The sequence below is a fragment of the Nothobranchius furzeri genome, chromosome 5 (genome assembly GCF_043380555.1).
Source record: "Nothobranchius furzeri strain GRZ-AD chromosome 5, NfurGRZ-RIMD1, whole genome shotgun sequence".
Classification (NCBI taxonomy): Eukaryota; Metazoa; Chordata; class Actinopteri; order Cyprinodontiformes; family Nothobranchiidae; genus Nothobranchius; species Nothobranchius furzeri.
This window is the reverse complement of record NC_091745.1, coordinates 45345846-45358563: the sequence shown is the minus strand read 5'-3', so window position 1 is coordinate 45358563 and position 12718 is coordinate 45345846. Positions and strand designations below refer to the sequence as shown.

At 38.9% G+C, this 12718-nt stretch overlaps 1 protein-coding gene and 3 long non-coding RNA genes across 4 annotated transcripts; 3 read left to right on the top strand and 1 right to left on the bottom strand.

Annotated features, from left to right (window-relative positions):
* The first annotated feature begins 1717 nt into the window (after nucleotides 1-1717).
* On the top strand, nucleotides 1718-3453 carry LOC107377427 (uncharacterized). The gene is made up of 5 exons (XR_011520751.1): nucleotides 1718-1841; nucleotides 2083-2185; nucleotides 2362-2409; nucleotides 2648-2712; nucleotides 3254-3453. It is a non-coding gene; the product is annotated as an uncharacterized lncRNA (long non-coding RNA).
* Nucleotides 3454-3832: 379 nt separating this feature from the next.
* LOC129152484 (uncharacterized) lies at nucleotides 3833-4323 on the top strand. The gene is made up of 3 exons (XR_011520752.1): nucleotides 3833-4046; nucleotides 4115-4176; nucleotides 4247-4323. It is a non-coding gene; the product is annotated as an uncharacterized lncRNA (long non-coding RNA).
* Nucleotides 4324-4733: 410 nt separating this feature from the next.
* On the bottom strand, nucleotides 4734-6096 carry LOC139070109 (uncharacterized). The gene is made up of 4 exons (XR_011520750.1): nucleotides 5969-6096; nucleotides 5621-5727; nucleotides 5026-5134; nucleotides 4734-4949 (listed from the first exon to the last, which is right to left on the bottom strand). It is a non-coding gene; the product is annotated as an uncharacterized lncRNA (long non-coding RNA).
* Nucleotides 6097-7493: 1397 nt separating this feature from the next.
* On the top strand, nucleotides 7494-12327 carry si:cabz01093077.1 (C-C chemokine receptor type 4). Its single transcript, XM_015949143.3, has 4 exons — nucleotides 7494-7802; nucleotides 9104-9243; nucleotides 10937-11109; nucleotides 11293-12327. The coding sequence occupies exons 1-4, from the start codon at nucleotides 7798-7800 to the stop codon at nucleotides 12001-12003; spliced, it is 1029 nt and encodes a 342-aa protein (XP_015804629.1). The 5' UTR covers nucleotides 7494-7797; the 3' UTR covers nucleotides 12004-12327.
* Nucleotides 12328-12718: the final 391 nt, after the last annotated feature.

Sequence of the window (12718 nt, the reverse complement as noted above, 5' to 3'; positions counted from 1 at the left end):
CTTTTGTTGACTAGATTTGTGCTTTTTCCTTACATTGTTGGTTCCTTACATGACCTAGACAAAGAGAAACATTTGCTAAATATTGCAAAAATAATTTAAAATGTTATTCAAACCATTGTTGGAGAAGTGGGTATTTAAAGAGCAAGTCACCCCCAAATCAACTTTTTTTGTCTAATCATGCTGCAGACACGTGTAGTCAATAGTTTTGCACTTTAGTGCATTTTAGTTAAAATTTTAATTTTCTGCCTAAAACTCAGTGTTGTGCCGTTGTCAGGTAAAAAACTCTGCACTGTATTTGAATTTAAATCTGCCACCGCTATTGGCTAAGAGGTATACTATGATGTAAACTGGTACATTATGATGTCACAATGCTGTGGTGAGCCTGTGTGTGTGTATTTGTTAGCGGCTCCGCCCTCTCGGTCTGCCAGGCAACAGCATTTGCTGCATTTTTTAAACATGAAGTGAGAGTGGAGTTAGACTCTGGTAGGGGGTGACTTGCTCTTTAAATGTGTTGCAGTATAGGCAGCTTCCTTTCATACGCGTAAGCTATTCAATGTGCTTTAAAATCAATGTGATAACATACAAAAGAAGATTGTAAAACAAATGTCAAGTAAAATTAGAGTTCAAGTTAAAGACTGAGCAGTTACAGTGCAGAAAGTGCAGTAGAGGAAATAATCATTCAAAGGAAACGAATACATGAAAGTTTTCAATTTTGATTTAAAAGTTTCTAGAGTTGGGGCACGGTTGAGGTCATGAGGAAGCTGATTCCATCTGTGTGCAGCATGGTAGCCAAAAGAAGCTTCATCCTGTTTGGTTCTGACCCGAGGTGGTACCAGCTGACTGTCTCCGAAGCATCTCAGGGCCCTGCTGGGTGTATATAGAGAGCCTAAGTCACCCCCATTTACTTCCGGACCACGGGTCCCCCAAAAATGAAAAAATGAAAGCAAGTCAATGAGGATAAAAATGCTATTTTCTAATTCTGCCCGTTATGTGCCATGGATTTCACATATGATGTTTGTGAATTTTCAAGATGCATTTTGATACCAAGAACACACTTATTTTCAAACGAGGGGAAACACTATTTTAGGTTTTGTGTGAAAATAAGTCCAGGTGTACAAATACACTTCACTAAAGTGACCTCATCAAACCAGATACGGAGAGAAACAGAGGTAAAAAAGCTGTAAGTTTAGTGAAAATCAAATCCTTCCTTCGGGAGGAAAAATGAAACCTATGGGATTAGATTTGTGCCAATAGGATCAAGAAAAACACTTTGGAGAGCAAACAAATTTTAAGACACTGAGAGAAAAAATCTTGGTTTCAAAAGAAAAACTTACGATCTGAATCAGATTCTTAAAATGATCAAGAAAAACACTTTGACGGTCAAACAAAAATTAAGAAATTGACAGAACAAAAATATTGACTAAAGGAAAAAAACATGTTTCAAAAGTAAAACTTACTATCTGAATAAACTTCTTAAAATGAGTAACAAAGTATGTTTCCTTTTTCTGTTTGCCTCTATGTGTTTTTGTTATCAATTTCCTTAGTTTTGTTCTCTCTGCTCAGAGCTTTGCTCTCACTTCCAGATTTGCACTTACACTGTCTGGCTTTCTCCTTTGCAATCCCTGAGTTTTTGGTTGCAATTCTGACACAACCCTTTCGGGTGGGCGGGACTTCTGAGAAGTCCTCTACCATAGGACAGTGGTTTCTCTTGAGTGATAGTTCAGTGACCTGGAAGTGATGTAGCCTCCAAGACATTTTTTTTCCCCACCTGGTCAACACCATGAATTTTGAGCCCCAAACAGGTTATTTCTGCTGTCTGTGGTGTCTACTGAGGATCTAAAGTGAGTATTGATAATATATTTTATCTTTTCTTAGTTCATCTGTAAGTTAAGCCACTTTTTAAGTTGGTTTTAACCAGATGCTAGCTCACTAGCTAGCTGCTAAGCAAGCCATTGTGCTAGCCTCAGGACAATGGACTATTGTTCCAGAGAGACGTATTAAAAACTCATCTTAACATATTCATTACTGGTTTCATGGAATTAATTATTGCAGTTTATGTTAATAAGTTTGCTAATTTTTCAGGAACCTGTGGAACATCAGAGACTTTGCAGCTACTGGAGCTAACCTGTGTACTGCTATTGCTAGAGGAAGCAGCAGAAAGCTGAGCTAACAGGCTGTTTTGCAGGTAAATACTCTTTTAGTGGAACTGCAGGATTTTTATGGTATAACTCAGACAGAATCTACATGAGCTATTGTGGGAAGACATTTAAACTACATTTACATACAGATACATGTATTTTTTTATTCCATGTTACTTGGACGGGCTAAACAAGTTCATAGTTCTGCCTGCTCCTTTTTCAGTGAAACGAATGGATTTTATGATGTAACTCTGACTGAATAATTATCTAAGTGAGTATGTTTGATAATACATTTCTTTCCAGTATACAGATCTGACATTTGTTTGTCAGAACAAGACAAATCAGATTCAATGTGCTTTCTGTCACGTGCTCTGTATTCTCCATGAAAAGAATGTTATCCAGGACAGATAATCAATAATGAGTTAAATACATGCTTTTAATTAATTTTTACATAAAATCTATATTTTTGTCTAAAAGCTATTTTTTATTTATTTTTTCTTTATTTTCAGATTGAAAACTGCTGCATTGCATTACAATGGAAGTGCTACACAGCCACATGCATCAACTGCAGCTGGTGAGCTAAGACACACCATAGTGTACACAAAGTACACTGCAGACAAGGGATGTAAGAAAATATCAATATGACAATATATCGCGATGTATTTTCCCAGTAATATTGTATCGATATTCTCGAACTCTGTCTCTAAAATATCGATATGGCAATATATCGTGATATTTTTTCCTGAGATATTACATCCATTTTCAAAAGCAGTGTATCTAATTTTTGGAAGAATTTACATGCAAACATTTGTGTATTTTCTTTGTTTTTGGTGCATTTTAAATGTGGCCCGCTAGTTGGCAGCAGTGTGCATTGGGTTTTGTTTCCACCATTGAAATTTAAATCTCGCTATTATGGTTCAGAAACTCATGTTATATATGTTAAGAATCAGTTTGGACTGTTTATTGAATATTCCAACAATAAATTCTGTCAAAAATACACATCCCTACTGCAGACCAATCCCACCTCATGTAGTTCATATGCTGTATAATAAACCCACAGTGATGGTTATGGATAAATATCTGTACTAATGGTAATCTTTTTCCATTGTTTCCAGTTGACAAGCATATGGACCTATTGTTCGAGTCCGTGGTGGTGGATGCTCTATCATATCAGGAGTCGGTGGTGGTGGATGCTCTACCATATCAGGAGTCTGACTAAGTACCTGTGCCTGAACCTCTCTGTGTCTAGTTCAAAAGACCTGAAAGACCTGCTGTAAGCAGGCACAGGATAATATTTTAAAAGAACCTGTAAGGTGAGCAACACAACACAATATAAATCTTTATTATTATTGTACGCTGTACAGTTAGAATAAACTTGCATGCTCAGAAGCCACGTATGATTACATCGCCTACAGGTTGCCTGATGCTGAACTTTGGGCAGCTGCGTGCTCAGTGGAACAACCGCCTGTGGGAGGAGTCGTTGTGTTGCTGTTAGGAGTTTGGGTCGGAGTCCTGGGTTTGTGTTCCCTTTAATCTCTTCATTAGCCTTGCTAGTCACCATTGCAGAGCACCATGGAGAGGCTTACCTGAAAACTCTTCTCATGGGGCAGGCACATCCTCACACACCTGTAACCCCATCCTTGAATAAAAGCTGGTAGCTGGTCACTCATCAGTGTTTTAACCCATATCTAGCCCATGACTCTGCCGTTTTTCAAACTTACGTTCTCATGTTCTATGCAGATCTATGGGAATTCTTTCCTTGAAGCTCCTGATCACACAACCATACTGGCAGTCGGCTTACCCACTACCTTCTGCTCACCCGCTTGCTACTCATGCTGTCATTCTCCCAGACTTCTGGTTGTTTCGCCACCATTCTGCTGTCTCCCGTCTGCGCTACAATTTTAGACCGTAAGTACCTAAACTTTTCCTTTTGTAAGTCATTCTTTAGTCATTACTAACACTCAATTTTACCTCAGGGCCTTCTGATCTTTAAACACTAAAACCTGTGGCTCCATCTCTGTGGCGTTTCTCAGACTCTGTAAGCTACCTGCACAGTCTAAGAAAACCCTGACCTGTTGCCTCTTACTAACCTCTGCTCTTCCTCGCAGAAGCTTCTGGTTCCTGATCTCCAGCTGTTACCTCTTCAGTCATCCGTCAAACATTTTAATAAACTGTTTTTAGCTCATTTGTCTCCTGAGTTTCTCTGCATGAAGGTCAGGTTGTTGCAAAAATCATGACATCAGCAATTACTTTGCACCACTCTGTTAAACAGCTGATATTAATTTCAAGTGCATCTTTAAAAATACATTGAATGTCAAAGTGAATGAAAGGCATCCATTCAGCTTTCGGTGTCTAATGCAGGATTTTATGGACAGGCACCAAAACAGGAAATTTATAAATTGAGATTTATTTACTAAATCAGGTAAACCGTAATAAAACACTAATGTTTAAAGTCCGGAGGAGGGAGGAAGGCTTTATAGCAGGGGTATTCAATTCTAGTCCTGGATGGCTGGTATCCAGCATGTTTTAGTTGTTTCCCTGCTCCAACACACTTGAATCAGTGGTTGAATTACCTGTGCAGCAGCTCTGCAGAAGCCTGTTAATTATCTGCTGACTGAAATCAGGTGTATTGAAACAGAGTTAAAACTAAAACGTGCTGGATACCGGCCCTCCAGGCCCAGAAGTAAATACTCCTGCTTTATAGGCACAGAGAACTCCCATCAGGATCCTGGAGACGGCACAAAGAGATGACGACATGAGTGTGCCCTCCCAGATCACACCAACACCACCTGACCACATGGAGAAATGTGTCTGTAAGAAAGAAAAACTGGTGATGTAAGAGATTAAACAAAAACTACGAACAAAATCAATTTTACAGTTGTTTAACCTGCTGAGCATCGTCTCCCCAAAGAGCTGCACAAAGGTGCAACTGGCTCAGAACCAGGGTGCTCCGTTATGCAGGTGGTCACCTCCTCCTGCTGACACCCGAGGATTACCTACAACAAAGGGAAAACTGATATCAATAAGGAAATAATTAAATCAGAGCTAAAAGTTTAATTTTAGTGTGACGTTTGAGATTGTGGGAAATAAATGTGGACATTATGATTTTCTATTGTGGGATCAGTACCTTGGGCGTTTCTCTGTAGCAACATTTTGTCTGGCTGACAATGAAGTAAAAAAGTCACCAGTTGAGGCAGAGTTAGACTACATTACTCCAGCTAAGCTAAATGTAGCTAAAATAGACACTAGTCACCAGACTATGGTTACTATAGATTTACTAGAGAGTTACATCATATAATCCATTCGTTTCACTGAAAAAGGAGCAGGCAGAACTATGAACTTGTTTAGCCCGTCCAAGTAACATGGAATAAAAAATACATGTATCTGTATGTAAATGTAGTTTAAATGTCTTCCCACAATAGCTCATGTAAATTCTGAGTTATACCATAAAAATCCTGCAGTTCCACTAAAAGAGTATTTACCTGCAAAACAGCCTGTTAGCTCAGCTTTCTGCTGCTTCCTCTGTAGCAAGTTAGCAGTACACAGGTTAGCTCTAATAGCTGCAAAGTCTCTGATGTTCCACAGGTTCCTGAAAAATTAGCAAACTTATTAACATAAACCGCAATAATTTATTCCATGAAACCAGTAATGAATATGTTAAGATGAGTTTTTAATACGTCTCTCTGGAACAATAGTCCATTGTCCTGAGGCTAGCACAATGGCTTGCTTAGCAGCTAGCTAGTGAGCTAGCGTCTGGTTAAAACCAACTTAAAAAGTGGCTTAACTTACAGATGAACTAAGAAAAGATAAAATATATTATCAATACTCACTTTAGATCCTCAGTAGACACCACAGACAGCAGAAATAACCTGTTTGGGGCTCAAAATTCATGTTGTTGACCAGGTGGAAAAAAATGTCTTGGAGGCTACATCACTTCCAGGTCACTGAACTGTCACTCAAGAGAAACCACTGTCCTATGGGAGAGGACTTCTCAGAAGTCCCGCCCACCCGAAAGGGTTGTGTCAGAATTGCAACCAAAAACTCAGGGATTGCAAAGGAGAAAGCCAGACAGTGTAAGTGCAAATCTGGTAGTGAGAGCAAAGCTCTGAGCAGCGAGAACAAAACTAAGGAAATTGATAACAAAAACACATAGAGGCAAACAGAAAAAGGAAACATACTTTGTTACTCATTTTAAGAAGTTGATTCAGATAGTAAGTTTTACTTTTGAAACATGTTTTTTTCCTTTAGTCAATATTTTTGTTCTGTCAATTTCTTAATTTTTGTTTGACCGTCAAAGTGTTTTTCTTGATCATTTTAAGAATCTGATTCAGATCGTAAGTTTTTCTTTTGAAACCAAGGTTTTTTCTCTCAATGTCTTAAAATTAGTTTGCTCTCCAAAGTGTTTTTCTTGATCCTATTGGCACAAATCTAATCCCATAGAAACCACCATAAATCTGGACATTTGGTAAGTAAGTAGCAGCTGCGCTAGAGAGGAGATTCTGTGGTAAAGCGGATTTGAGAATTCAAATCTTCTTTTGTAACCTGGATCTTTCCTTCCCAGGGCTCAAGGCCTGCCTCACAGCAAGTGTCTATGTGACAAAAGGCCCTGGCAGGCATCAATATTCTTTTCCTAACTTGATCGGCTCGTGTTTTCCTTAAGGTGTTGGCCTAGTCTAAGCTTGCAAATGACATGTTTCATTAAAACAACATCATAGCAACAATCAAACATGGTGGTAGTAGTGTGATGATCTGGGGCTGCTCTTCTGAGGTTGACTGAAACTGGATTTCTGCTCTCAAACAATAAACCCTACAGGAAAATGTGGCCTTCGACCTTAAACAGGATGTTCATGGCCTCCAACATGGCTCATTCCAAACTTTTCTAGAACGAGGAGTAAGACAAAATGGCCCAGTATAACAATATTTCATCGCAAATGTTTCCAACAAGAATGTTACAACCAGGTATTGTATTTAGGGTTCATTTTTTTCCCCATAGGCCAGGTTTGGAGGTGTCTATCCCCTTTAGTAAATGAAACTGTCAGTCAAAATCAGCATTTTGTAATTGCTCAGGTTATTTTGTCTGATCCTTAAGTTGTTTTGCTCATCTGAAACAATTAAGTATAAAATTACAGACAGAAGAAATCAGGAAAGGGAGGTGAATCCTGTTTTACAGCAACTCTTGTCCATATGCTGACTGGTGTGGAATAGTTAACATAATGGCAGCATGAAACCGTGGTGATATTTCAGTATCCTGAGTAATATTTTCAAATCTCGGAAACTCTCCTGCAGTGACCACCTGTACGTTTTTATGAAAGAGTGTTCTCATTTCCAAGAACACGAGCCTAGTTTTAATATCAATGAAGCATCTGAGAGATGCCTTTGAAAGGAAAATAGGTTTAGAAAAACTGTCATAAGCTTGCACCCCCCCTCCCCACATTTTGGAGTGAAAAGGGACATTTCTCAGAAAACCACACTGACACCTTTGTGCAGGTTTGACACAATGCATAGGAAACAACTCAACCCAGACTTCACCTTATCAGAAATAAGCAGAGCTGCAGAATCTGTCACAAAACGTGAGCAAGGCAAGTTGACAGGATGACAATGTGACTGAGGAGCCTGATACCAACACGCCAACACACAAACTGAAGAGGAGAGAGAAACAATGTGGTGAGTGCTAAGATTTATCGTTTTTATCATTCTGATCTCATTGACTAGACGTTCTGCTTTTGTTTTCTTGTGTAAACACTTTGTGTAGATGCACAGTTGTGACTGTGCTTTATGCTTGTGTGTGTGTGTGTGTGTGTGTTTGTGAAAGCAAAGTCAGCCACAGGAAGTGAGGGTCGACATGTTGATAGTGAAAGAAAGCGTCTGAGATGTGGTTTAGAAGATCACATAAGTTTGATTACGTTTATTCCAGTAGGAAGTGTGTGATACTCACATAAAAACAGCCTTCATGCAGGCCGCTGTCGGTGATGCTTGATAGTACTTAGAAATTTTATTGATCCTTTGAGTTATATGTCAGGTTATGCTTCAGAAACTGACAATGAGCTTGTTTTGTCCAAAAGGCCTCCCCAGTATGACTCACTAAATCTTTGTCACATCTGAAAAGTTCAGATTAAAAGGGCAAAACATTCCATAATACATTTAGTGTAATTCCCCCACTGTTTAATTCTTTAAATGTTTTTTAATCTGTATAAATAAGCTCAGTGTTGACGAGATTCGGTCTTCATTTAAGTTCAGTACAAAGGAAAGGCTCAAGGACCTTTTGCATGGTTTCTTGAACTGCTAGAACATTTAATTAGGAGTCAAATGATTGCACCATAAAGTAAGTACACATAAATAATTTCATACCTTAGTAATCTTACTTGTTTACCGTTACCTAATTAAAGTAGATTAAAGTTCATCATTGAAGAGAGATTCAGTTAGGAAAAGTGGATAGAAATCAAACTGGTACATCATGATCAAATATATATTATATATTATTTTCAATAAATGAAAATAATATTCAGTTGATAATTCCTTGACAACATATAGTGAAATAACTTTTTGTTTTTTGTAATTTTTGCTCCTCCTTTGACCTGCGGTGATTTATGGTGTGTTGTGGATAAAAGCTGTTGTGGATTTAAAACCACAATTCTTTGTTTTTTTAAACTATCTGTTATTTTCAAGTTTGCATCGCTTATTCTAACGGGTCAGAAGGAACTCATTGCCACCTTAAATGATCTGTTTGGATGAAAAGTTGATCGAGTTTACTGTTGACAGGAAATGGCAATGGCACGGAAAAAGCACATTCCGCTCGATTTTAAGGCCTGAAATGAGTTCTTTATAAAAATGTAAAACATTGAAATCTCAGACTTTACAGAGGATAATTCTGTTATAGTTTAAAGTGTATGGGAAGTTTTCCTTATCTGTGTGTAAATCAGAGTTTGGGGTTCTGTTAGACTGACTGCTTGTCTTGTGTCACACAGCAGCATGAACGAGTCGGACAGTACCACTGAGCTTTACTACGACTATTTCACCTGTGACCAGGAAACCAGTTCCCCCTTTGGAGATGAACCTATAGTCCGCCTGGTTATTTACTACGCACTCTTTTTTCTGGGTCTCTTGGGTATGTTCAACCATGAATACACTGTATATATTTTTGTATTCATTTTATTTTTATATATTCCAGCTTCAAACAAGAGTATCAGGCGACTTTGATTTGTTTTTAGCTTAAATAATTCAGACATTTAAGAATGTGACTTCCTTTCCAAGAAACAGGTCGGTTTGACCAGACTGATGAGCTAACGGCTAGCTCAAGCAGGGCCAGATTGGCCGCTAACGCTATTTAAAAAGTTTTCATCAATTTTGAGTCAAAGGTGTATTAAGTAAGAATTCTACGGTGAAATAATCCCAAAATGGTATTTCTCAGTCGTTTTGGAAAGAACATGAAATTACATTAAAACAGATATCCTTCTCAGTTGACAGGGGAGTTGTTGGCTTTTTCTCCTGTTGAAAAAGCTGAAGAGGGATGTAGTCTTTGTTTACAATTTGCCCAGACTCCATACTTCCTGGTTTCAGAGGCCACAAGGCTACCAAGTCTGTGCTGGCATTTGTAATTTGACACTGGCAGGCACAAAGTAACAGCGTTGTGGAAATAACCTAAGCCAGTAAACAGGAGCGACCCAGAAGTAATTTCTTGTACCCCTTAGAAGCCACGGCATCTTTTTAAAGTTAAAGTCCCATTAGTTGTCACACACACTGATGTGTGTGCGAAATTTGTTCTCCGCATTTGACCCATCCCCTGGGGGAGCGGTGAGCTGCAGACACAGCCGCGCTCGGGAACCATTTGGTGGTTTAACCCCCCAATCCAGCCCCTTAATGCTGAGTGTCAAGCAGGGAGGCATTGGGTCCCATTTTTTCAAAGTCTTTGGTATGACCCAACCAGGAATCGAACCCTGATCTCCCAGTCTCAGGGCGGACACTCTACCACTAGGCCACTGAGCTAGTTTTACTCTAGCATCAGGTGAAGAAGGCTAGAGGCTAAAGTTAAGCTAACATTACGCCAACATTTCTAATGGTGAAATAGATGCAAATAGTCAGCTCTAAAAATATCTAGCTACTTTTTAAATTACCAACAACTCAGTCTACCAGTGAAATGTATTTATCTAGTCATCAGCTTAAAGCAGTGATCCCCAACTCCCTTCCCCAAGCGCCGGTCCAGCATGTTTAATTGTTTGACCTGTTTCAACACACCTGATTTTAATCAGCAGGTGATTAGAAGGCTTCTGCGGAGCCTGGTGCGCTGATTAACAGGTGAATCAAGTGTGATTGATTAGGGAAACAACTAAAACATGCTGGAGTAAATATCAGTGGAGAAAAATCTGTGAAAGAGTAGGACAGAAAAAAGAAAATTAAACCTCGCTTCAGAAATGTGAAGAAAGGATTGAAAGCAGAAAGGCAGGGAGAAAGTCATATTAAGGCAAGCCGTGTTAACATTTAACCAACAATCAAATCTCTTTACAATTCCTTTTTATATAGCAATAATTTAATTGATCCTAGTACTAATTGTATTCTCATTAGTCAAAATTGCAAATGAAGACATAATCAGCTTTATTGTCACTATTAGAAATTATAATTAGGCATATCCATAATAACAACGGCACTAGTAGGAATGAAGTTTGAGGTATCTCAGAAACCCTAAAAACCTAAGGTGGCCTTTTTAACATTTGTTGGTCAGACTGGATATGTATTCCAGATGAAAACGTAATAATCTTCTGAATATAGAGCATAGCGACTAATGATTTAATTTGATTTAACAGGCAACTGGATGGTTCTCTGGGTTCTGCTCCGCTACACAAGGCTAAAATCAATGACAGACGTGTTTCTCCTCAACCTTGTTGTGTCTGACATTTTGCTGGCTGTTTCCCTTCCCGCCTGGGCCTACAGTTCTGAGAACCTTGCTGCATGTAAACTGATCACTGGACTCTACCAGGTGGGCTTTCAAAAAGACCATTAAATGAGGAATATTGCGTTGTTTAAAAAGTCAAAAGAGAACTCTTTGGGTGACAGCTGTTGTTGGATGATGCGTGCAAGATCTGCTGTTGTCTAACCAGTTTCACCTCACGTCATGACACATCCTGTTCTTACTGTGCTTCCTCTCGGCTCCTCTCAACAGTTGGGTTTCTACAGCGGCACCTTGTTTGTCACCCTGATGAGCGTGGACCGCTACCTGGCCATCGTCCACGCTGTGGCGGCCATGCGAACACGGACTCTTCGCTTAGGGATCATGGCCAGCGTCATCGTCTGGCTCATATCAGTCATCATGGCGACGCCTCAAGTGGTGTTTGCCTCCTTGGAGAAAGAAGCAGAAGAAAACCTGACCATCCAGTGCCAACCTAGATACCCAGAAGAGACCCTGGATGCCTGGAAAAAGCAGCGAAACTTCAGCGAGAACACAGTGGGCCTCTTTGTTTGTCTTCCCATCATGATGTTCTGCTATGCAAAGATCCTTTTTGTGCTCTCCAAATCCAGAAACTCCAAAAAAGGAAAAGCAATGAAGCTGATTTTCACTGTGGTGTGTGTTTTTGTGATTTGCTGGGTCCCCTACAACGTCGTAGTCTTCCTTCAGACGCTGGAGCTGCTGGAAATCCTGAATGGCTGCGAGCTTTTCATGGCCCTCAACTCAGCCATGGGCATAGCTGAGATTATTGCTCTGTGTCACTGCTGTGTAAACCCAGTCATCTACGCTTTCATGGGGGAAAAGTTTAGAAAAACGTTGAGCAACGTGTTGGTGAAGTTCTTACCCTGGATTCATCACAGCAGAGTTCCTTTCAGCAGCCAGACAGAAAATGAGACCTCCAACACACCTGTGAGATCGGATTTTTAAAATGAGGTTTTCCGTGTGGTGGAAACAGCATGAGCAGGGCTTTCTCTGTTCAGATTGTTCCTGTGTCAGTGTGGTGGGGAAGGTGGTGAAGGAGAAGGGGGAGGTGTAGAAAATGTGGTTTATTTCTGCAAAACATGAAGGTTCACTCACAGTATTTTCATTGTTGTATGAAAAATAAAATAATTCATTCTAAAAGTACATATAATGATGTGTGTATTTTAAAGATTTATTCTGAACAACTTGTAAATTTGTATAGGCTTTTGTGAAGATGGATAAAATAAAATATGATCTTTCTTCCACCTTGGTTTAACAAGTGAGACATTTTGTTTTCATTGATCTTTGATTTTTTTTTATATTTTGCATGTGCATGATAGTTTTTGTTTATAATTATTTGTACTCCTCAAAATAAAAGCTGTTTAAAGCAAATTATTATATATTTTAAAACCCGGTTGGTTGATTAAGAAAGTTAAATGCACATTAACTGAGTTACAATTGACCAGAAGGATTATTCTGCTGAAGGAATTAGCAAAAATTGTTTTTATTTTCATGTTTTAGAGAAATTGTTTAAAACAAGGTACACCAAAGTAGCAATTTCAGACAAATTACAAAATCCATACCAGATGCACTTTAATGTTTTCGTATTTTTTTCATTCAATTTTGCATTCCTTGATTTTATTCACCGATATTATTTTCTTTTTTTTTTTTTTTTTTTTTT

Coding starts and splice junctions, on each gene's coding strand:
- si:cabz01093077.1 (XM_015949143.3), top strand. Junction 9,244..10,936: donor CTTTTTTCTGGGTCTCTTGG/GTATGTTCAACC, acceptor TTGATTTAACAG/GCAACTGGATGGTTCTCTGG. Junction 11,110..11,292: donor TGATCACTGGACTCTACCAG/GTGGGCTTTCAA, acceptor TCCTCTCAACAG/TTGGGTTTCTACAGCGGCAC.